This window comes from Pipistrellus kuhlii, unplaced genomic scaffold, assembly GCF_014108245.1.
Source record: "Pipistrellus kuhlii isolate mPipKuh1 unplaced genomic scaffold, mPipKuh1.p scaffold_m20_p_5, whole genome shotgun sequence".
Lineage (NCBI taxonomy): Eukaryota > Metazoa > Chordata > Mammalia > Chiroptera > Vespertilionidae > Pipistrellus > Pipistrellus kuhlii.
Window position 1 is genome coordinate 774,538 of NW_023425551.1, and position 24,466 is coordinate 799,003.

General features: G+C 60.3%; 1 protein-coding gene across 3 annotated transcripts in view; it reads left to right on the plus strand.

Annotated features, from left to right (window-relative positions):
* The window catches only part of EZR (ezrin), a 38,388-nt gene that overhangs the window by 8,804 nt on the left and 5,118 nt on the right, over positions 1-24,466 (plus strand). For 2 of the 3 annotated variants that reach the window (XM_036413536.2, XM_045572660.1), the window contains exons 2-11: positions 9,835-9,918; positions 12,164-12,259; positions 13,011-13,285; positions 13,788-13,871; positions 14,541-14,687; positions 18,519-18,615; positions 22,050-22,213; positions 22,468-22,598; positions 22,924-23,084; positions 23,304-23,396. In XM_036413536.2, the coding sequence (XP_036269429.1) occupies positions 9,835-9,918; positions 12,164-12,259; positions 13,011-13,285; positions 13,788-13,871; positions 14,541-14,687; positions 18,519-18,615; positions 22,050-22,213; positions 22,468-22,598; positions 22,924-23,084; positions 23,304-23,396 (1,332 nt within the window). The remainder of the gene's footprint in view (positions 1-9,834; positions 9,919-12,163; positions 12,260-13,010; positions 13,286-13,787; positions 13,872-14,540; positions 14,688-18,518; positions 18,616-22,049; positions 22,214-22,467; positions 22,599-22,923; positions 23,085-23,303; positions 23,397-24,466) is intronic. The other variant, XM_045572661.1, reaches the window with a different exon arrangement.

The window sequence follows — 24,466 nt, forward strand, 5'->3', positions numbered from 1 at the left end:
CACTCTGTTCCCACGGTCTCGGGGCGGGGGCGGGGGAGCGTGCTGTGACCCGGCTGGAAGTAGGTCATTATCCCAATCGCCCTTCCCGGAGCTGGGCGCGCAGTGGCAGAAGAGCTGTGAGCCGGGCCCAGAGCTGGGGCGGGCGGTGCGGGGCTGCACTGCACACAGGTCATGGTGGAGTCAGGAATTATGTGCAGTTATGATCCCATCCGGATAGAACAGACTTGATAGTGCATATAAATTAAATGGGGCGTGTGTATTTAACAGAATGGTGGTTTAAAAGCATATGTTTTACTGAGGTTTGCTTCTTCAAGCAGATTCTGTAAGCTTGCTGATTGAGTGTGGGGCTTACTCCCCGTTTTCGATAGATGGCTAAAGTAAAACTTCTTGATCACGCTCACATGCCTCGTGTCTAACCTTCTACAGGAGAAATGTCCTTTAGCACCGTGATCTAGGGGCAAAGGTTTCTATCAGGAATGGCAGGTGAGAGGAAGGAAAGGAAATGTGGCTTATTTCTATGTCCTTCCTTAGAACAGCAGGTCAGCACAGCAGTCACCTGGTTTTGGCATTTTCATTCTTTCATAGCCTCCCCCCCTCCCCCCACGCACACCCTCACACACACACACTCACACACTCACACACACACACACACACTCACACACTCACACTCACACTCACACACTCACACACTCACACTCACACACACACTCACACACACACACACACACTCACACACACACGCACTCACACACACACACACTCACACACACTCACACTCACACACACACACTCACACACACTCACACTCACACACACACACACACTCTCACACACACACACTCACACACACACTCACACACACACACACACACTCACATACACTCACACACACACACACTCACACTCACACACACCCTCACACACACCCTCACACACACACACACACACACACGCACTCACACACACACTCACACACACTCACACACACACACTCACACACACACACTCACACACACACTCACACTCACACACACAAACGCACTCACACACGCACTCACACACACACACACGCACTCACACACGCACTCACACACACACACTCACATACACTCACTCACACTCACACACTCACACTCACACACACGCACTCACACACGCACTCACACACACACACACTCACATACACTCACACACACACTCACACTCACACACACACACACTCACACTCACACACACTGGTTAGAAAGGAAACACTCTTGCAGACTTCTCAATTTACAAAGAAAACAGTCCACTCCAGGTGGGTAGTGAAATGCAGTCTATCTTCGATCTCCTATGTTTGTGAGCCCAGAATGAAAACCGTTGTGGCCTGTGATGGTCGTGTTGGCCCCGCCCATACTTTGTCTTTTTGGGATCCTGAGCTTGTGGATGGAATTCTCCCCTTTCCAGTGGACTGAATCGGGCCGAGTATGTATGACAGCCAGTAAGCCTGAAGTCAGTGTTACAGAACCAAGCTAATTGGGTAAAGAGAAAGTGACCTTGAGGCAGATTATCTGTGTTTCTGAAAGGGAATGTTCTTTTGCAGGACGTAGCGTTCTCTGATTATTCCCTTTCCCTTTCCTCCGTGCAGGTGTCTGAGCTTCTAGTTCAGTCCCCACGTTGGAGCTACACAGGCCCCCCGGCCGCTGTGGCCCAGGCACTAGGTTGCAGGTTTGATTTCTGGTCAGGCCGCCCCTACCAGGTTTGCCAGTTTGATCCCCTGGGGCCGTGGTTGGCAAACTCATCAGTCAACAGAGCCAAATATCAACAGCACAACGATTGAAATTTCTTTTGAGAGCCACATTTTTTAAACTTACACTACACGGGTAGGTACATTGTTATTAACTTAACTAGGGTACTCCTTCAGTCACACTGTATGTGCGTGCCCGCACGTGGTATTTGTGGAAGAGCCACACTCAAGGGGCCAAAGAGCCACATGTGGCTCTTGAGCTGCGGTTTGCTGACCACTGCCCTATGGGATTCCCACCACAGGAAGCAACCGGTAGATGTGTTTCTCGCATGGATGTTTTTCTCTCCCTCTACCCTCCTCTCTTAACACACACACACACACACACACACCCGTAACTGCTCACACAGGCAGCCTTCCCAGCGTGGGGGCAGCCCAGCCCCGGAGCGGGATGGCACACGCCTTCCCCACAGCTTGTTGGAGAGGAGCTGAGCCTCTTTAATTCGACTGCCGGAAAGTGCCTCCAGCTCTGAGGCCGAGATTTCCCGGCTCTAATGAGCACACACAGGACTGGTTTGTCCGCTCTGTATTGGTCAGAGCCTGGGCTGACAGGAAGTGGGTCTGGGGGCAGGAAGTGGCTTACATTCAGAGGCAAAAAGAGCTGTTTAGAAAGATTTGGGATTTCGTCACTTGTTCTTGAAATTTACCGGCTGGGTGTTGGCTGACGTGGGCACTTCCTTCTTATGCATAATTTTACCGAAGTTTTCACCTGGGATTTGGAAATACAGACATTTTAGAAGTTTAAAACCACTGACTCTATTGAGAGATACAACTTTAGGAATAATGCTTAAGAGCTATACAAATGTAAATATTTTTAGAAGCTGATTACCAGAAGTTGAGAAAGTTGTGTACTTTCTGGGTCTCAGTTTCCCCAGTGTTTAAAAGAAGGGGTTCAGGCTAGGATAATTGACACCTCTCACCAAGCAGTTCCATTTAGTAACCCTACAAAGCAGTTGCACCTTGTCACTGTTTTCCTTGTTCTGTTATAACACTGAGAGGCCGGCGCATGAATTCGTGCACTAGTGGGTCCCTCAGCCTGCCAGTGAGCGAGGTCTGTTGGGGGCTGGCTGGCAGGGGGAGGGACTGTGGGATGTTGGCTGGCTGGCCAAGGGGAGGGGCCGCAGGAGGTTGGCTGGCCAGCGGAGGGAGGGCCGGGGAGCACACTGACCACCGGGGAGCAGCTCCTGCATTGAGCATCTGTCCCCTGGTGGTCAGTGCGCATCATAGTGACTGATCGTTTGGTCGTAACGGTCGCTTAGGCTTTTATATACATAGATACATTTACAAAACATAAAAGAGGTGGATGATTACATTTTATTTTGGCCTCTCTGTTCTTAAAATGTTAAACAACCCACATGTAACAAGTGACTTGGAAATTCCAAGCCCGGCTTTCATGGTGATACTCTGCCCTGTTGCTGTCAACTGCCTATTAAGAACTGAGCTGCTAGTTGTAAGCTTAGCCTAAGGGCGGAGGAGAGAAGCTCAGAGGAGGTGGGTGTGTAGTTAGTTTTCACGGTTAAGTTGAAGTGCTGTGGCATTCTCTGCAGAATGAGGTCAGTGCTCTGGATAAGAGGCACCCCACCCCCATTCCTCCACGTTAAAGTTTTCACTCAATAAATAAGGCTGTGCTTAAACTGAAGCAAGAAACTCAACCAAACAACTCGCTGGTGTGAGGCCAGCTGGCTCATGAAGTTGGACTTGCTTTCCATGAGTGTTGGCACCTTCGCAAACACTGACCAGTGACGGCCTTTCTGACCGGTCAGCAGGAAGGGCGGGGCCGGGACTGCTGTCCAGAGGGCGATGACCTGGCTGGAGGCACTGGGCTGTAGGTGCGTTCCGTTTCTGATAGCTGCTCCCTGCAGGGGGCGCTGTTCCCGGAATGTCAGCAGCAGCGCCCCAGCTTGGCTCTTCATGGTGGGAAGGGTTACCTGGAGCTCTGGGAGGGGCACAGGGGACCTAGAGCAGCTAACCGGCATCGCTGAGGCCTGCTCAGCAGCTTTCAGGACCCTGTGTTCCCAGAACTAGCGTGACTGCCTGTCCGTGACCCCTGGGCGAGTTCTAGCAATGACCGCCGGGGCCAGCACTTTGACCTTACTCACAGGAGTCTTCCCAGGTGGACTCTTGTCATCGCTAACATCGATGGCTTTATTGTTCCCACCAGAGGCCATAAAACCAGAATATTGCCCCGGAGTTACGCAATCCATGAGAACTTGATCAGAACAGAGTTCTGGGTCTGCCCACCGTCCTGCAGCCAGCGAGGCCGGGACTCGTCCCAGAGTGCCTGACATTTTTGTTATTTTCAATTACACATCTTTTTACAGGATTCGTGGGGCCAGGGGACCAGTTTCCTGGGGCATCTGCACGTTTCCTAAGCCTGACCAGCCAGTCTCCTCACCGTCACTCAGTGTCTTTCGAACCTTGGAAGAAAAAAGATCAAATGATGTGATTGGGTATAATTTCAGCTTAAGGTTTAGAAGAGCTGGCGAGAAAGGAAGAGCAATATTACGTCATTATCCATTTGTTTACGGACCTGCCGGAGGCTAGCTCACCAGTGAAATATGCTCACCCTGTTATTCCCCCCCCGAAGGCCGAGAGACCGCAGGGAGTCTGGCGTTAAGATCTAGAGCTCAGACACTCACCTCTGGAATTTCTAGCTTTGAGCCAACCTGCTCTGGCACATGGGGACGTGTGGCTCTTGCTGGCGGGGCAGTGCGGGGAGAGGGACCACTGCCTCCCAGCTCCTGCCGGCCGAGCCGGCTGGTGTCTTTGCCGGTGCGGTATCGTGTTAATGTGGACGTCACCGCATTTAATGAAAACTCGTGTGTTAGGACCACATTTCCATTTTATTTGCCTTCTCTCTGTACAATAGTTTCAGTATTAGCACCATACTGGTTTTGTTTTGGCCTCTCTGTCCTTAAAAGAATTGTATGGGACTGGGTGGTTTGTGGACGGCCTTTCTAACTGTGTTTGCTAGAAACTATGACAACGTGAAATCTGCCACTGGCTTTCCAGTGGCAACGGCTTCCATATAATCGTGTTGTTTATGTAAACAGTGCTACTGGGGCTGCATTGCACATGTAACAAGACAAAGCCTCGTCCTATACAATAAAAGTGTAGTATGCAAATTGACCGAATGGTGGAATGACCAGTCGCTATGACACGCACTGACCACCAGGGGCAGACACTCAACGAAGGAGCTGCCCCATGGTGCTTAGTGCACTCTCACAGGGGGAGCACTGCTCAGCCAGGAGCCGAGCTCATGGCTGGCAAGCCTAATGGTGGTGGCGGGAGCCTCTCCTGCCTCCACTGCAGGCGGGAGGTAAGGAGCAAGGGGTCCCGGACTGTGAGAGGGATGTCTGACTGCTGGCTTAGGCCCGATCCCTGGCAGGCAGACACCCCCCCCCCCCCCCAGAGGTCCAGGACTGTGAGGGGGTGCAGGCCGAGTTGAGGGACCCCCCCCTCAGTGCACGGATATTGTGCACTGGGCCTCTGGTTCTATGGCAGCTGCTGTTGTGACATCGAGAAAGGTGGGTGAAATGGAAAAGAACGGAAAAACAAACCTTGTCTTTGGGTGCTTTCATCTACAGCTGGAAGACCGGGAACTCCCACTGAAGTTTAGTTTCTAAAAATTCACTTTCTTTCGTCATTGTTTCCCCCTAGGTTTTTCTTTCCAGTTTGACCACAGGCGGTTCAGTTCAGAGCAGAGAGACAAGAGTGACTCACCCAGACAGTGGGATGCTGGGGGGTAGAACAAGGGACTGGAGCCCTGACATGCTAGGACATGGATGAACCGGGAAAACATGCTAAGTGACAGATGCAAGTCACAAGAAGACCCCGTTCTTCCCAGGGACTGCCCGGAGGAGGGCCGTCTGGAGACGGGAGTGGGCTGGGGACAGGGAGGTAGGAGGAGGGGTGCTGATGGCCAGGGAGTGACAGATGTGCTAAAGTTAGCTGTGGTGAGGTTGTGTAACTGCGGGTGTGCTAAAAGCCCCGAATTGCTGGCTTTAACAGGCACATATTACGGCTGTGAGTTATATTTCCTGAGGCTGCAATTTTAAAAGGACACAACAGCTTGACTGAAGATGAAAACACGGTGTTTTCTGTGTGATTTTCCGTTAAGTGACCCAAACAGGCCCTGGGGTGCCTTCTCACTCGGCTCTCAGGGGGTCTCCTTGCTGGCCTCCCCGTGTCCTCCCTGTGGGCGAAGGCGGGGGCCTGCTTCCCGTCGGCCTGGAGGTATCTGAGGGCTTAGCCACGTATGTGACGGCGGCGGAGCTGCTGAGCGGCACTGCGGGGGAGCCGGCCGGTGGGAACGCGCTGACGTGAGTGATTGTGAAGGTCAGGCTCCCGGGTAATCTCGGTGCTGGGCAGCCCCGCGCATGTCCGATAACACCGGGATCAGCCTTATCGCCAGCACGGCCTGCAGGCCACACGCAGGCTGCGCCCGGCTCCCTGGGCTCCATGCTCTCGCTCTGAAGGGGCTCACGGAACGGCACTCTGGGCACTCTGGGCTGAAAGGTTGGTGGCAGGATCTACGGGAGGTCATCTCAGACCAAGTGCAGTGTGTCAGGAGGATGTGGGCACCTCCCACCGGCAATAGCGCCAAGTACTTCCTGGCCAGCAAGGAGAAGGAGAAAGGGAGGTCACTCACCGCCAGCAGTCCAGCCTCTGTGTTCTGTACAGGCTGCTGGGAGCGTAACACGTCAGGCTGGGAAGACTCGTGTTTTCACAGGAGGACTGAGGCCCGTGGTCACTCCCGGTCGCTGTGTCCGGAGGGCCGGTCCTGGGGTGGCCACGGAAAGGAAGGCCTGGGACTCACAGTGCGTGAACACAGCAGACACCCAAAGCCTTTCAGAGAAAGAGAGAAGAAAGAAACGGAGTGTTAACCTCCGACCTCAAACGCCGCTGGTCCCCTGCCCCTGAGCATCCCTGTCTGTCCCTCTCTGTCCCTCTCTTTGCCTTCGGGCATTTAGCAGAGAACTCGGCCGCTGACGTGGGCCAGAAGCTCTCAGGTGACGTCTGGGGTACAGGATGCTGAAGGAGGAACAGCCTTACAGATACACCCACTCCCAGAACAGACGGATCTGCACCGCGGCTGCGGGCGGGGCTGGCTGGAGGGAGGGAGCAGCGGGGACCGATTTATGTCGTTTAGGGGGTGGATTGTTATTGGGTGTTTTAAAAGGAAGATTGGGGCTTAAATACTGTTAGTTCTCTTGGTTAGAAAGAGAAGTCGGCTGGGAAGCCCGTGGCCAGTCTCCTCCAGGAGGGTCACAGCCCTGCAGGGGCTGAGCCTGCCTTTGTCGGAAGCGGTCTCCTGGCCGCCTGCTGAGAGGGTCCCTCTGAGTTACTTTGTCAGGGATCCTCCCCGTACCCCCCACATCTCCTTAGAAGTCGGCCGCCAGGACTCTCAGTTCTTGCTCTGATCCTCAGTTCTTGCTCTGATTCTCTCCCGGGTCCCGCTGGACTCTTGCCTAACATTTCCGAGCTGAAAGGACCTTATGTGGTCCAGACCTTTTGCACATAAGAGGCCGAGTCTTCAGTGGGTTGCAGCGCCAGGTCTCGAACCCAGGCCTCCGGCTGCCCTGCTCCTGCCTGCTATCAGTGGCTTGGGCCGTCCTCAAGCCACTTGAGTGGCTTAAAAAAACAACACAGGTTCTTGGGCTGAGGCCCGGAAACTCCAGTGTTTGTAAAGCTGCTCTGGGGAGTCTGACGGCGGGTCCCATTCGGGTGTGACAGCCACTGGAGTCCATCTCTGTGGGGTAAGTCAAGTGGCTCAAGTGCAAGGGAGGTCTGCCTCCTCCTGACCGGTGACCCCCATGTGCCAGCACCCCAGCAGCATGTGGTGGGGCTTGTAGAGCACGCGAGCCTCACAGGATGCGAGGTGCCCTCGGGCGGGGGTGCGGGGCAGCAGCATGTGCTGTCCTGGCTCAGGGTGCGTAGTGTGGTTGCTGAGCTGACCCCTAACATCAGCAAATAGAATGTCTTAGAGAGCAGATTATTAAGCAGAGGGAGGATAGAGAGGCTGACAATTAGGTTTTCGTTATCTTCAATGACGAAGGCAAAGGAAATTTATTTGTAGAATCCTATGTTCAATAATATGCATTATGTAGTCAAGTGGCCTGGAGCAAAATACCTGTGAGATTCTAGTCATTATTCATGAAACACACACACACACACACACACCACTACCACCAATAACAACAACAACTACAACAACAACAACAAAACGTGCACAGCATTTTGCTTAAATTTAAGAAGTTTCACTGGCCAGTTCTTGTTTTGTTTGGTTTTTAAAAATCAGTTGAGGGCTAACTTAACTCCCACACGTAAAGGTGTTTGTGAATTCCCAGTATAAACAGTGGAGTAGGGTGATGTCTGGTGCCTCACATGCTCTGACACTTTAGACCTCACAGTGTGACTGTCTGAGCATTTGGAAGGAGACATGAATTATTAAATTATCTGCACCATCAGCCACATGGTTCTGCACGTGTATATGGGCAGGGGGTGCATGAGCAGAATTAAACTTTAATTGTCACCACCCCGCTGAACAGGACTGGGTGCGGAGCGGTCTTAGTGTGCTGGCGAGCCTCCTCAGGGTAGGCTTTCAGTGGCTGCTGCTCCGCACACATGCCTGCCCCACCCCACGCCCCTGTGCGGCTGTGCTCCTGCAGGGACTGCTGCCTCTGAGACACACCGAGGCGCCGAGAATGCCTCTGCCCTGTTGTGAGGCTGCCTCCCGCCATGTAGAACCCCGAGACCCACCCGGTCTCCGGGGCTCTGCTCCTGTGAGCGCAGCTCACCACAGCCTCACAGAGGCTGGGAAAGGAGCTGGGACTTAGATGTTCTTCGCTTCCAAAGCCCTGGATAAGTGACCAGATGTGTATAGAAATGGCCTGTTGTCTGAGTAGATGTTTTATGGGAACCGCCAATGGGAGCTCATGCTGATGGCAGCCACCATCAGATCCGTAGCTGGGAAACGATTTCCGCCGTCGTTATGAACATGGAGCGTTTAACACGTGACTAAGACAGGACCACTGTGTCCTCTGTGCCGAGAGCACTGTGTCGTCAGGCGCTGGCCATTCTGCAGACGAATGCTGTGCTGCCCTCTTGTATTATTACTTGTTGTTTTTAAATATATTTTATTGTTTTTTTGTTTGTTTGTTTGTTTTTACAGAGAGGAAGGGAGAGAGATAGTTAGAAACATGGATGAGAGAGAGTCATCGATCAGCTGCCTCTTGCACACCCCCTACTGGGGATGTGCCCGCAACCAAGGTACATGCCCTTGACCGGAATCGAACCTGGGACCCTTCAGTCTCCAAGCCGACGCTCTATCCATTGAGCCAAACCGGTTCGACTATTATTACTTGTTAATCACCTCATTTCCCATAAGAACAGAAGTCAACCTACTTTGCCCACTGCTGTGACCCTCTCCTTCCTCTCCTTCCTGCCTGGTCTGAATTTCCGGGGCAGGCTCGCCGCCCGGTGCCTCCCTGGCTGTTGTGGGGTCCGGAGGAGATGCGTGGGAAATAACTCACCGCAGCCAGACACAGACTGAGTGTGAATGTGCTTTCCTCAAGAGGGGAGGCCTGCATTCGGGTCAGACTGCACACGCCGAGACCATCAGTTACCTCCGTCAGCGGGGAGTGTGTGCATGTGAATGTGTGTGTGTGCATGTATGTGAATGTGTGCCTGTGTGTGTGGTGACCAGACTGATCATGGCTGCTGGAGAGAACCCACCTGCCGTGCTGCTGAGGAGCCCTGAGTGAAGGCTCAGGAGAGGATTCAGAGGAAAGAATGCTGACCTCCTGGTTGGCTCAGTGGATAGTGTCAGCCTGTGGACTGAGGGGTCCTGGGTTTGGTTCTGGTCAGGACACACGCCTGGGTTGCCAGCTTGATCCCCAGAGTGGGGTGTGATGGAGGCAGCCAATCAATGATTCCCTGTCTTCATTGATGTTTCTCCCTCTCCTTTCCTCTCTGAACTCAATAAAAAATATATTTTGTTAAAGAGAGAAGAGCTTGCTCGCTGAGTGTGATTTGTCCGTGTTTTCCAGATCAATGTCCGGGTCACCACCATGGATGCGGAGTTGGAGTTCGCCATCCAGCCCAACACCACGGGAAAGCAGCTCTTTGACCAGGTTGGTCTCTGAACTAAGAGAGAATTCCTGTTTAGAAAAGATACGCCTGCAGCATCCGGGTCATTGTGTTTGCCAAGCGCATTCCTTGGTGTGCTGCCTGCTTCTTCCCTCCAGCGGGGCTGCTTCAGGGCACACCGAGGCTCAGCACCAAGGGCGACAGGCCGGCCGGTGCCTGCGGGGGGCAGTGCCGCCTCCCCTCCCGCTCGGCCGCACCCAGGACTGCTGCCCTCTGCCCCCGGCTCGGGGTCACCTGGCTGCTTGCCACCATGTGGGGCGGGGTGCAGTGTGGTCAGACTCCGCCCACGGCCCAAGAGGGACGTTCCCGGGGGACCCTCCCCCGCTCTGACCGTGAGCTCAGACGCGCGTACCGGAGCGGGCGCACGGAGCCCGGCACGGTCAGCCCCAAGGTGGAGGTGGGCGTTGTCATGGGGACACGAGCACCTCGATGGCTCCTGCCGGGGACAGCTCCTCAGAGCAGTCTCTCCGGGCCGGGAGCCCAGTGGGCAGCAGGCGGTGAAAGGCCTGCGCTGTGCTGGCCTTTCTGAGGCCCCACGGGAGGAAAGCCTGTCCTCCACCCAGCACGTCCCTGGGGAGCGGCTGGGCGCTGACGGGGGCCTGGGGGGAAGGTTTTAGCAGATCTGGGCCCGGGCCCTGGCGGGAGCAGGTCTCGCAGGCCCGTGTCCCCAGACGGGAGGCAGGTCGCCCAGGCCCGTGTCCCAGGCCCGTGTCCCGGGCGGGAGCAGGTAGCACAGGCCCGTGTCCCGGGCCCGTGTCCCCGGGCGGGAGCAGGTAGCACAGGCCCATGTCCCGGGCGGGAGCAGGTAGCACAGGCCCGTGTCCCAGGCCCGTGTCCCGGGCGGGAGCAGGTAGCACAGGCCCGTGTCCCAGGCCCGTGTCCCCGGGCGGGAGCAGGTAGCACAGGCCCATGTCCCGGGCGGGAGCAGGTAGCACAGGCCCGTGTCCCTGGGCCCGTGTCCCGGGCGGGAGGCAGCTCGCGCAGGCACATGTCCCGGGCCCGTGTCCCAGGCGGGAGCAGGTAGCACAGGCCCATGTCCCGGGCCCGTGTCCCAGGCGGGAGCAGGTAGCACAGGCCCATGTCCCGGGCTGGAGCAGGTAGCACAGGCCCGTGTCCTGGGCGGGAGCAGGTAGCACAGGCCCGTGTCCCCGGCGGGAAGCAGGAGACAGGTCGCCCAGGCCCGTGTCCCGGGCGGGAAGCAGGAGACAGGTCGCCCAGGCCCGTGTCCCGGGCGGGAAGCAGGAGACAGGTCGCCCAGGCCCGTGTCCCGGGAGGGAGGCAGGTAGCACAGGCCCATGTCCTGGGCGGGAGCAGGTAGCACAGGCCCGTGTCCCAGGCCCGTGTCCCGGGCCCGTGTCCCCGGCGGGAAGCAGGAGACAGGTCGCCCAGGCCCGTGTCCCGGGAGGGAGGCAGGTAGCACAGGCCCATGTCCCGGGCGGGAGCAGGTAGCACAGGCCCGTGTCCCGAGCGGGAAGCAGCTTGGGAAGGGGTGTGCGTGGCGTTTCCCACTTGATGTAGGCGAGCGTTCAGATCCCTGGTCCCTCATCGCCGCCGCCCGCAGTCTTTCCCTCTCCATGTGACGGATGTGTGTGAAGGGCGGGTACGGCTTTCTCTTGGAGGCTAAGGGCACGCCATGGGCTCAGAACCGTCTGCACCGCTCGGGCTGGCCGTGATGGTGCCCGCGCTGCTCTTCGATTCCGAGGCCCGGATCACCGTCCGGCAGGGACCCCGGAGGGTTCTTCCAACGAGAGCCTCTCTCGCTGTGACCTGGGGCGAAGTCTCCCTGGGTCCGAACGGGAACAGACTCCGCCCCTCCCTGGAGTGCGCGCCGCCTGCCCTGCCCATCCGGCTGCTGGCTCTCTGTGCGTGCGGGGCTCCCTGTGCGGGGCTCCCTGCTGGCGGAGAGGCGGCGGCCAGAGAGCGCCAGGCGCCTCTGCTTCACGCCGGCCAGTCCCGCTCCTCCCGGGGCACACCGGGCACGCTGTCACTGCTGGGCCCTGTGCTTGCTGTCACTCAGCGCAGCGACTCGGAACATCGGGACGCGTGATGGAGTTGAGGAGTAGGAGTGAGATTTTAGGTCTTAAGATTTTGTAAGATTTAATGTAAACCCAGAATCAGCTCCAATTATTAAAAATAAATTGTTGTGGCTTTGGGGTGATGTGATGGCCTGTGCTGCCTGCTCCATGACCACCGTCTCCCTCTCTCCCTCTCTCCCCTCCCCCTCTCCAGGTGGTGAAGACCATCGGCCTCCGGGAGGTGTGGTACTTCGGCCTCCAGTACGTGGATAACAAGGGGTTTCCGACCTGGCTGAAGCTTGACAAGAAGGTAAACCAGAGCCAACTGTTTGCACTGTTCGCTGGGTGTGGGTCCTCCTCGCTGGCCTGGAGCTGGAGCCCTTACTCTGACTGTGGTTTTTGTTGCTTTTTGTTCATGTACAAGTTTTTACAGGCAAACAGGTGCAGGTTTCCCGTAAATGGGGATATGGCTGGAAATCGGATCCTGGCATTTCCCGCACTGCTCACTCACTGAGCGTGCGGTGATGAGTTCTTGGTATTTAGCTGCCTCGGTGTGTGTTTTCAGGCGAATATTAGTCTTCTAAACCATGAGTCACTGTTCTGTAAGAACCTGTTACTGCTTTGTTGGAGCCTGTGATAGATTATCTCCCAACTCTAAAGACGGGATAATCCCAGTAACAATTAGAAGGAGCAGCGAGAAGCAAAACGTGTTTTCTGCAAACAGTTTGGAAAATGTCGCTTTTCCAAGCTCTGCTCTCCTCCCGAGTTAGAGGGCGGCGGGCGGTGGGGGCTGAGGGAGGGGCTGAGGGGTTAAGAGTGCCCCCGCTTCCAGGCTCACGGAGAGAGGTGTCGGACCGGGCCAGGCTGGCGCTCGGCTTCCCCGAAGGGAGGGTGTGTAGTGGGCTTTGTAAATGGCCCTTTGGGTCTGACATGTAAAAGGTGGCTTCAGAATGGACAGTGTCTTTGAAACTGGCCCTCAGGCCCTCTGGGCGGGTGGCGGCCTGTGCTGGGGGCGGGGCTTTCTCCCTGAGCGCGCTGAGCATTCGGCTTCTGCTGTCCAGGTGTCGGCCCAGGAGGTCAGGAAGGAGAATCCCCTGCAGTTCAAGTTCAGGGCCAAGTTCTACCCCGAAGACGTGCCTGAGGAGCTCATCCAGGACATCACGCAGAAGCTGTTCTTCCTCCAAGTGAAGGAGGGCATCCTGAGCGATGAGATCTACTGCCCCCCGGAGACGGCCGTGCTGCTGGGCTCCTACGCCGTGCAGGCCAAGTTCGGAGACTACAACAAGGAGATGCACAAGTCCGGCTACCTCAGCTCCGAGCGGCTGATCCCCCAGAGGTGAGGCAGGCGGGCGGCAGGGGAGGCGGAGGAGCGCGGGGATGGCGTCGAGGGCCGTCTCCTCGCTGAGCTGAGCGGCGCCCCTGAGCAGCAGGAGGGCCGTCCTCTGGGCCGTGGAGGGCGTGTTACGAGGGTGTCACAGGACACACGTGTCTCAGGGCCTGGCTGCCTCCCCTCCTGGTGTCGTAGTCGGGCGCCGTGAGGTCTGTGCTTAGTCACCGGTGACCACATGAGTGACCCCCTGTGGGCAGAATATTTTTATTAAATCATTACCTGTGCACGTATCTTAGCATTGAGAAAAGGCTTCTTAAAATGAAATGCCCTTTAAGTTTTCTAGCAGGGCCGAGTTTGTCTCCTTCCGGAGTAAACCATCGGTTTCGGTTCATCTTAAGCAGGATGGCACGGTGGGAAGTAGAAACCAATCACTGTGGTGATGTTGGCTGGAGAGAAGGGACAGTTTGGTGAGGGGGACAGTCCGTCACTCACCTTCCTCTGCCACCAGAGTCATGGACCAGCACAAGCTCTCCCGGGACCAGTGGGAGGACCGGATCCAGGTGTGGCACGCCGAGCACCGCGGGATGCTCAAGTGAGTGGGCCTCGGCCTGCGGTCGGCCTGGCCCGAGGCCGCCGGGGGCGGCCGCCAGCTCGGGGGCCTGGGTCAGGCAGCGGCCGGTCAGTTGGAGCCTTCAAGCCCTGAGCTCCCCTCTCATGTTTGAAATGTCCTGCCAGTAAGGGTTGGGCGCTGCTCCTAAGCTCCAGACTGTCTTCCCTGTCACCGAGGGGCTGGGCTCCACGGTCTGTGAGGCGACTGCTTTCTAAGTGAGTGCAAACAGCGGACCCGAGCCAGGAACACGCTGTCCAGCCTAAGAAATGGCCAGTCTGCGGTCCCGGATCCTCGTCTCGGGCACGGCCGCGTGGTCCCCGGCCAGAAGGCCCTTTGCAGTTCGGGCTTCGCAAACACGTGTCCTTAGAGCTTCCTGCCCGGCCCCGCTGCCTCCTCGAGGGAAGTAACGAGAAGCCTAAGCTGTGGCTGCTAATGAGGCTGCCGGGGGAGCCCCAAGGCCCCGCAGGCAGAGAAGGGGGTCCCGGCAATAAAGTGACACGGGAGAAACCGCGGGAGTCGGTCAGCTCCTTAGAGTGCGGGCCGGTGTGGCGAGGCGGCCGCGGGCAGCCCCGGAGCGCGCGGTGCAGCCGTCCACGGACTGCCTGCCTCCCCGCCAGGGACACCCCGCTGACGTGCGCGTGTCCCCACTAGAGACAGCGCCATGCTGGAGTACCTGAAGATCGCCCAGGACCTGGAGATGTACGGCATCAACTACTTCGAGATAAAAAACAAGAAGGGAACAGACCTGTGGCTCGGAGTGGACGCCCTGGGCCTGAATATCTATGAGAAGGATGACAAGTGAGTTGACCTTTATAATGACCTTCAGGTGAGGGGAATGGCCTGGGAGCTGTGCATGCGGGCGGCGACTGGCCGGGGTTGTGTGTGTGTGTGTCTTCGGGGCTTGCGGCTGTGGCCGCCTCGGAGCGTGCGTCATTGCTCTCCTGTGCCTGTGCTGAGGGTCCTGAGGGAGACCTTGGAGGTTTGTGCTCATTCCACCAGGAGTATTTGTGGGGCTGACGGGGACCCCGAGGCTGTAAACAGGAGCCTTAGTACACAGTCCACCGGGTCCCTGGACCCGGGAGGGGAGGGTGGTCTGTTGGGCAGGAGCGGCTCCCGACTTCCTGTGCCCATCCCTGTGCCGCCCGCTGCGCACACGGACAGGCCTCTTTCCTGCCAGAGGCTGCACAGCGGCCCCGTTCTGCTTCGGGGTGGCTCCTGAGCGGGGAACAGGCCTAAGTTCTAGATTCTTCCCTGAGAAGCTTCCCGAGTGCAGGCGGCCTGCAGAGCTGAGGGTGAGGGTGCCCGGGGACTGCCCCCAGGCCTTGGTGCCACGCCACGCCCTGTGGCCCGGTTCCTGCCTCCGTGCGTGCAGGGTGGGGCGGAGCAGCAGAGAGACCAGCGTGATGCCGGACCAGACCACTGGCCGGTGCCCTCCCGGCCGCGTGCTGATCCGCATGTCCCCCTGGGCCCCTCTGTCCCCGTTCGCAGAGGTCCGTGCTCTCAGCCCTCCTCTCCTGGCCCCCACAGCCCCCTCTGCCATCCTGAGGGGGTGGTACTGCTTTGTGATCCCACAAAAGCATCTCTCACCCCAGCCACTGCCTCTTGCTGACTTGGGAGGGACCCGGTCAGCCGGTCCTGAAGCTCCCCTCGGTGCTGGATTGGGGCGGCGTGCTCGGGCCGCGCTGGGCCCCGCTGGAGGGTCTCCTGCTGGAGGGTCTGGTCACACGTGCACACGACAGGCCTCGGGCTCTCGGAGCCTTCCAGAACCCGGAAGTGGGTTACGGGCCTGTGCCCTCCGCGTGGTGAGGGAGGGACGAGGTCAGCAGGCCCCGCCTGGGAGCGGAGCGGAGTGGAGAACCAGGCCTCCTGGGTCACGGGGGAAGCTGCCTGTGGCCTTGCTTGAATGTCCAGGTTTTGTAAGAGCCTTGGCCAGGGCCGTCCAAACAGGTTTTTCCGGCTGAAGGAACAGCCTGTAACTGCCCCACCGCACAAATGTGCATTTCCCAGTAAAACTGTGCCCCTCCAGTCCCAGTCCTGCTCCCTCCCCCAGCGAACCGGGACACTGGCCACCCCCTCGAGGGGCTTCTCCCCCAAGACACCGGGCGGGCGCAGCCTCACTTCCCGCCCCTCCTGGGGAGGCTCCCTCTGCACTTAGCAAACAGGCAGGAGTTCACCAGGCCCGCTTCTCCTTTTAAACCAAACGGCAATGCGGCGGCGCCCACGGTGAGCCAGGACTGGCAGCTCCTGGCTGTGTTCACGGGCACTTGGTGCCCTTGCAGACGGGCAGTGCAGGGTCTGGTTAGTGCAGAGCAGTGCAGGGTCTGGTTAGGGTTAGGAGAGCAGGGTTGGGTTAGGGTTGGGAGTGCAGGATTGGGTTAGGGTTAGAGTTAGAGCAGGATTGGGTTAGGGGTGGGAGTGTAGGGTTGGGTTAGGGTGGGAGTGCAGCGGTGGGTTAGGGTGGGAGTGCAGCGATGGGTTAGGGGTGGGAGTACAGGATTGGGTTAGGGTTAGAGTTAGTGCAGGATTGGGTTAGGGTTAGAGTTAGTGCAGGAGTGGGTTAGGGTTAGGAGAGCAGGGTTGGGTTAGGGTTAGGAGAGCAGGTTTGGGTTAGGGTTGGGAGTACAGGATTGGGTTAGGGTTGGAGTTAGTGCAGGATTGGGTTAGGGTTAGGAGAGCAGGGTTGGGTTAGGGTTAGGGGAGTACAGGGTTGGGTTAGGGTTGGGAGTGGGGGTGGGGTTCGCAGAGGGGTGCTCAGACGGGAGACGGGCACATGGAGGATGTAAGCTGGGCCTAGGAGATTCGGTGCGCCCTGCAAAGAAACAGACACGCCTTTATTTCACTAAAAAGTTGTCCCTTTTGGTGTTGAATGAGCTCCAGTTGGGAAATGCCCCCTGGGTCCCGTTCGCATCGTACACACGGCGTTCAGCGGGCACGTAGGACTGAAGCACTTGTCTTTCTCCTGTGAACCCGGAGGTCGGAGCAGGAGCCCATGGGAGGGAAGGAATTGGCAGACCCAGGCCCTTCCCTGAAAAGCGTTATCAGCCTGGGAACAAGGTTCACATCAGCTGCTATAATTCTGCTTGGCGTCCAGACCAGGAACCAAACAACAGAGCGAGACAAAGAGCAGAGGAACCCGATCCTGCCCCCGAGCCTCTGTCCCTGCAGCGCCGCCCCCTCCCTCAGGGCCAGTCCATGCCGGCTCGGAGGACGGAGTCCGGGGGGACGGAGTCCGGGGGGACGGAGTCCGGGGGGACGGAGTCCGGGGGGACCGTGAGGGTGCTCTCCGGGGCGGGGCTCTGGCCCCTCCATTAGCCCTTTCAGAGAGGATGTGGGTGGGGACGGAGCCAAGAGCCAGCGTCCTTCCCCTCCGGCCCTCACCTGGGCTGACAGTCAGTGTTCTGGTTCCGTTCCCATTGCCCTCACGTCCGGAAGGACGTGTCAGACCGGCTACTTAAAGACGGAATCCCCACTTTCCACCCGACACCCAGGGGCCAGGCTGTGGGTTCTGGCTGGAGGGTGTGTGCTCGGTGGCGGGAGGAGGCCCCGGCGTTGTGCTGACTGCGCTTCTTTCAGACGCGGGGGACCAGGGGCCAGGCTGAGCTCTCCGGGTCTCTGGAACCGAACTTGAACCTGGAACAGGTGGCTTTCCCACCACTTTCCCACCACTCAGTGTCTGAGAGGCAGCTTAGGGTCTGTTTCGCCCCGAGGGCAGCCGTGGTGACGCTGCGGGAGTGGGCTGGCATCAGGAGGTGAGGAGAGCCTGTGGACTCGGGTTGCTCTTAAAAGCCGGTCTCGGCCCCCGTGGGCCATAGTGACCGCGCAGGATGGGGTGGGGCTTGTTAGGAGGGGGCTGGTGCGCTCAGAATGTGGGGTGACCCTCAGCCCGAAGAGCAGCCCGCACCTCGCCCTCGCTCCCCAGGAGGGTGCGGCAGGTGTGCTGGGCACACCCTGACCGGCCAGAGGCCTCCACCCCCGGCAGCGCCGGCTGGACCCCAGCGAAGTCCATGCCGAATGGGGGGCCTGACCACCCTGGCCGCCTCCTTGGCGAGTGGCCCCGGCACAGCCCGGGAGTCCCGCCTCCCGCCTCCATGGGGCTGGTGACGGGGCCGTGGATTAGCGTCTGGTGCCCGTAGAGATGATGCTGACAGAGGCCTGAGTGAGGAGGACGTGGCGGCCGGAGGAGAGGAGGGAGCCCTTCCAGGTGCCTCCGGGAGACCCCGTGTGCAGAGGCGGGGGACAGGAAGCCGGGCTCGGGCTTTCCTCTGGCAGAGCCTCTCGCCTGGGGAGATGGGCTGGCGGGAGGGCCCTCCTCGCCGTGCGGACACTGGGAGAGGGAACCGTCGACTGAAAGGAAGCTCCCCGGACGAGCCGGCGGACGTGGACCCGGCCCCGAGCACCGTGGCTGGGCTGTCCCACGGGAAGGGGCTTAGGGCTGAAGATGGCTGTGAGCATTTCCAGCAGGGCGCAGGGACGAGCGGGCTGGAGGTTACAAGCCAGGGTGGCGCCCCAGCTGAGAAAGACGATGGGGAGGACAGGTTCCTGAGCCTCCAGACGGCCGCCCTGCAGCTCGGAGCGGCGGGAACGATGAGTGCTCGGTGTTTACAGCTAACCTCTGACCTTTAACCTCAGGTTGACCCCAAAGATCGGCTTCCCGTGGAGTGAGATCAGGAACATCTCTTTCAACGACAAGAAGTTTGTCATCAAGCCCATCGACAAGAAGGCGCCAGTAAGTGCGCGGGCACTGGTTTTCTTGCAGCCAAGCGTGTTTCCAGGATAAATCCGGTTCCCTCCTCGGTGACAGGAGCCGGTGGTGCTCAGCATGTGTGTGTGGGTGGGGGAGTTGCCGGCAGGTCACGTGGAGGGCCAGGGTCTCTTGGGGCACAGGACAGGCCGGTGTCTGCCACTGCCTGACTGGCCCCTGAGTTGCCAGCCGTCTGCATTCCCGAGAGGAAAAGGGCCATCCTGTGCCGGTGCCTCTGCCGAAGGCCAGGCCTCGCTGGGCTCGAGCATGGTCCCGGGGAGAGCAGCCGGCCGCCCAGACCGCGGTCCTGGGTGCGGGGGCTCCCGGCAGCACCTCAGGTCCCCGCAGGAGAAAATGGCGTTGGACTGGACCTGCTCTGTGCTCAGCGCTTTCCCCGTGACCTTTGCCCCCTCCCGCCGTGAGCAGGAAGCCCTGGATGGGGCCCAGGGGGTGTGCCTAGGGGTTCCCTGGCCCATTTCAAGGTGACCTTTGGGTTTGTTTCCTTGAACTTGGCTCGTGCCCCGAGGGTGTGTCCTCTCCGAGTTTGGTTGGCCGTCCCAGGTCATGGCGTGTGGCTGCGCGTTAGCTCGCTGGCTGGAGACCTGGATTTAGACCTTTTAATAATGCGCACCCCTTTCGGCCTTAACTAGAAGGCAGACTACCTCCTGCGGAGTGTGAGCGGGTCCCTGTCCACCGGCCTCTCGGAGGCGGGAGGGGACCTGCCCACACTCCCTGCCTCTTGGCTTTCTAGACGGACCTTTTCTGCAGCGGGTTTGGTGCTGGTCAGAGGCCTGGCCGGTACGCAGGGACACAGTCTGGACCTCCTGGGCGGGGCCTATCTGTGCGGCCAGCACAACTGGTTTCCTCTTGTGTAACCGGAGGTGGGCGGCCCCTCCCTGGGAAACCTGGCGGCTTAGTGACAGGTGAACCGGAGGCCGCGCCCCGGAAGCCGTGGGCCCGGGCTCCGCATCCGCCCAGGTTTCTGGGGCAGACGAAGGCCTGGAGTGGGAGGCGCGTTTGTTTGTTGGTTTGTTGTTTGTTTTGGCCACGGTCTCCCTGAGCTGGTGGCCAGAACCCTGATGTGAGGGCCTGCGGTTGAGAAAAGAAAGGAAGGAAAGGAGAGGAAGCAGGCAGGTGCTTTAAGTAACTTAGCGAGCGTTTCTGACCGCCATTCTGCTTTCTGTCACCTGCTGGTCGCCGTGAGCAAGAGCTAGGACACAAGCTCTGGTTACCGCGTCCAGAGCATCTGGTCCCCGGTCACCAAGCTCCCGGAGGCAGCGTGTCCCTTTTCTAAGAAGGCTGCTCCTCCGGGAGCTGCTCCTGCTCCGTGAGCTGCTCCTCCGTGAGCTGCCCCTGCTTCTCCGTGAGCTGCTCCTGCTCCGTGAGCTGCTCCTCCGGGAGCTGCTCCTCCGGGAGCTGCTCCTGCTCCGTGAGCTGCTCCTCCGGGAGCTGCTCCTGCTCCTCTGTGAGCTGCTCCTCCGTGAGCTGCTCCTGCTCCTCCGTGAGCTGCTCCTCCGTGAGCTGCTCCTGCTCCTCTGTGAGCTGCTCCTGCTCCTCCGTGAGCTGCTCCTCCGTGAGCTGCTCCTCTGTGAGCTGCTCCTCTGTGAGCTGCCCCTGCTCCTCCGTGAGCTGCTCCTCCGTGAGCTGCCGCTGCTCCTCCGTGAGCTGCTCCTCCGTGAGCTGCCGCTGCTCCTCCTTGAGCTGCCCCTGCTCCTCCGTGAGCTGCTCCTGCTCCGTGAGCTGCTCCTCTGTGAGCTGCCCCTGCTTCTTCGTGAGCTGCTCCTGCTCCGTGAGCTGCTCCTCCGTGAGCTGCTCCTGCTCCGTGAGCTGCTCCTCCGTGAGCTGCCCCTGCTCCTCCGTGAGCTGCTCCTGCTCCGTGAGCTGCTCCTCCGTGAGCTGCTCCTCCGGGAGCTGCTCCTGCTCCGTGAGCTGCTCCTCCGGGAGCTGCTCCTGCTCCTCTGTGAGCTGCTCCTCCGTGAGCTGCTCCTCCGTGAGCTGCTCCTGCTCCTCTGTGAGCTGCTCCTGCTCCTCCGTGAGCTGCTCCTCCGTGAGCTGCTCCTCTGTGAGCTGCTCCTCTGTGAGCTGCCCCTGCTCCTCCGTGAGCTGCTCCTCCGTGAGCTGCCGCTGCTCCTCCGTGAGCTGCTCCTCCGTGAGCTGCTCCTCCGTGAGCTGCCGCTGCTCCTCCGTGAGCTGCTCCTCCGTGAGCTGCCGCTGCTCCTCCGTGAGCTGCCCCTGCTCCTCCGTGAGCTGCCCCTGCTCCTCCGTGAGCTGCTCCTCCGTGAGCTGCTCCTCCATGAGCTGCTCCTGCTCCTCCGTGAGCTGCTCCTCCGTGAGCTGCCGCTGCTCCTCCGTGAGCTGCTCCTCCGTGAGCTGCCGCTGCTCCTCCGTGAGCTGCCCCTGCTCCTCCGTGAGCTGCTCCTCCGTGAGCTGCTCCTCCATGAGCTGCTCCTGCTCCTCCGTGAGCTGCTCCATTGGCAGGTCTCGGCAGCCAGCAGCCTCTGCGTGAGCGTTTTGTGCACCGGCCACGTCTGTGGTGTGGACAGCACTGTGAGTCCTTTCGAGCGTTAACTGACTTCATCAGCTCAGCAGCCCCACCAGGGTGCTGCCGCTCCCACAGAGTTGAAGAGGCGCAGGGTCAGGGGGCTTGAACTGTCGGTCAGCCATCAGGAGGGTGCTCGTGAGCAGCAGTAAACACGGGAATACAGAGGTGGCTGCCCCTGGCCTGCCCTCCAGGTGCTGACTGTCCAGGTCAGGGTGGGGAACACCCGGCCTGAGAAATCATTGGTCTGGCTCTGCCAAGGCAACCGCAGGGGGACTGGAAATTCAGTAACTGTAGGAGCTGTCTCAGAGCAACAAAGATTTACCTGGAGTGAATGACGTTACAGACATCCAAAAAGGTTCCCAGCCTGTTGGAGTGGGACAGAGAGCAAACCGAGCCGGTGGTACCAGGAGCGCCGGCGCAGGGGGCGCTGCTGGCCTCGGGCACGGCGTTGGGCAGGGTGCCAGGAGGAGGGACCGCTTGAGGAAAGGCTTGTGGCACGAAAGGGCGTGGTTAGGTGAGCGCGGGGCCGGGGGTGGCCTTCGCGTGTGCCAGGCCTCCCGGGAGGCACCCCGGCCCAGCGGTCCTGCCCCTCTGCTGGGGCATGGGGGGCGCAGGCTGGGCAGGGAGACAGGAGCCCAGCGGGAACTTGCAGAAGCCGGCAGGACCGTGGCGGTGGCGGTGGCGGTGGCTGTAGAGGGCAGGCCGGGCGCTAACCCGAAGGCCAAGCACCCTGGCACTGGGGCCCTTGGCCTGAGGCCGCACCCGCCGGCCGTCGCCCACCCTCTGCGGCCCCGCGGCGCCCAGGCCTGGTTTGGGGCGTGGCCGCCATCGGAGTCCTTCAGGGCCGGCCGGGCGTCAGCTGCTCTCTCCCTCCCAGGACTTCGTCTTCTACGCCCCGCGCCTGCGCATCAACAAGCGCATCCTGCAGCTCTGCATGGGCAACCACGAGCTGTACATGCGCCGCCGGAAGCCCGACACCATCGAGGTGCAGCAGATGAAGGCGCAGGCCCGCGAGGAGAAGCACCAGAAGCAGCTGGAGCGGTGAGCGGCCAGCGGGGCGGCCGGCGGGGCGAGCCGCGGGAGGCCCTCCGTGGCTGGGCCGGCAGAGCCTGTGGCAGTGCGGGGCCTGGGTGGCCGGTGCCACACAGCTGCTCCCTCGCGGCCCTCGCCGTGCCGGGCTGAGAGGTGGCTTCGGCGGAAGCAGCTTCGGCGGAAGCAGCCGCGCTGGGTGGCGGACTGGCCGTGTCCACAGCACGCGGCTGCGGAGCCTAACCTGCTGTGCCCGCCCCGAACAGGCAGCAGCTGGAGACGGAGAAGAAGAGGCGGGAGACTGTGGAGAGAGAGAAGGAGCAGATGATGCGGGAGAAGGAGGAGCTGATGCTCAGGCTCCAGGACTACGAGCAGAAGACCAAGAAGGCCGAGAAAGGTGGGCATGTTCTCTCACGGCCACGGCCCCAGGCAGACAGCGCCCCCCGGGAGGGGTGCAGCCAGCGCCCGGAACAGGCTGGAGGGCCAGGGCCAGGTGGGAGCGGGCCGGGCCCTGGGTGCTGCGTGCTTTGTGGGCGTTGTCTTAACGCCCCTGAGCGAGGGGTGAGTGCTGAGGGTCCGTCTTCCTGACAAGGAGGGGGCTTTAGCGGCAGGAAAGGCTGCTCGCAGTGGCAGGTGGTGATGCTGCGCCCGGCGAGCACAGGGCGTGTGATCCCGGCCGGCTGGGAGCCGGTGCGGAGCCTGAGCCCCGGGTGCCCCCTCAGAGCTCTCGGACCAGATCCAGCGGGCCCTGCAGCTGGAGGAGGAGCGGAGGCGGGCGCAGGAGGAGGCCGAGCGCCTGGAGGCGGACCGCATGGCCGCGCTGCGCGCCAAGGAGGAGCTGGAGCGGCAGACGGTGGATCAGATAAAGAGCCAGGAGCAGCTGGTAGGAGCCCGGTGTCACGGCACTGAATTATGGAGGCGCTGCCTCTGGGGACCGAGGCAGGGACACCTGCGGACAATGATTTCTGTCGGTGTAAGCGGATCGGCGGGCGGGACGGCACGGCGGCGGGGAGGCGGGGCGGGCCGCCGCCTGCTGCTCGGAGGGCACGCGCGGGCACGGCTTGCTGAGGGCGGGCCAAGCTCACTCTCCGTGGCTCCGCAGGCGGCCGAGCTGGCCGAGTACACGGCCAAGATCGCGCTGCTGGAGGAGGCGCGCCGGCGCAAGGAGGACGAGGTGGAGGAGTGGCAGCACCGGGTGAGTGCGGGCGGCGGGCGGCGGGGAGGGCACCGCATGCCCCCCGGTGCCGGTCCTCCCTGTGGGATCAGCAGGGGAACAGAGAGCCACCTTGTGACGCCTGAGCGTTCCGCCCCCCCAGGCAGCCCCCAGGCTTCAGGTCAGATTAGCTGGGTGCCCCCAGCAGCAAGCCAGCCACAGGGCCCGGAACCAGCCTCCCCTGTGTCTGGCACCTGCAGCCTGGCACGCACAGCGATGGGACCTGGTGTGACCAGCTGAGGCCTCGGCCTCGTTTCCTGTGGACGGGACCGCTGCCCGCCTGGAGGGCTGCTCTAGACCCCGCAGAGGGTAGTGAATTGCAGCCATGACAGTGCCACTCCATCCACCTTCACGTCCGCCGGGAGCCCAGGCCTTGGGCGCTGTGGGTGTGGGTTCGAGTGCAGGCCTCAGTCCCACCCGGCCTGTCCTCGCTTCCCCGCCTGAGGCAGCCCCTGTGAGGACCCTGGGGCCCCGTCCCGCCCCGAGCTGGGAGCAGAGGCCTCAGTCCCTGGGTTTCTGGAGAAAGTGCTGTGATAAGGTGTTAAGTGAGAAGAGCGGGTTACAAACCAGCTACAAGCTAAGCCCATCAGGGTGGCAATGAAGTGAGTGGGGTTTAGTTATGTGCCCTGGAGAAGGTGCTGGAAGAGTCAGGGTGATGGTGAGGACTTCCTGAGCACCTGCCATGGGAGGGGAGCTTGGCGAGCAGCGGCCAGGGGAAAGGGAAGGAAGCTGAGCACATGCTGGGATCACAGACGGAAGAACAGATACTTAGAAAGACCTCTCTGTGCTGCGGGCATGTGTGGCCACTGCTCCGTGGGCCCGGGGCCCGGGCATGTGTGGCCACTGCTCCGTGGGCCCGGGGCCCGGGCATGTGTGGCCACTGCTCCGTGGGCCCGGGGCCCGGGCGGCGGCCGGGCTGCAGGGGACCTGGTGGTGCAGCCGCCTCCTGTGGCTCATGCTGCGGGCGCCTGCCGGGGGGAGGGGGAGGCCGGGGGGAGGGGGAGGCGGGGGGGAGGGGGAGGCGGGGGGGAGGGGGAGGCGGGAGGAGCGGG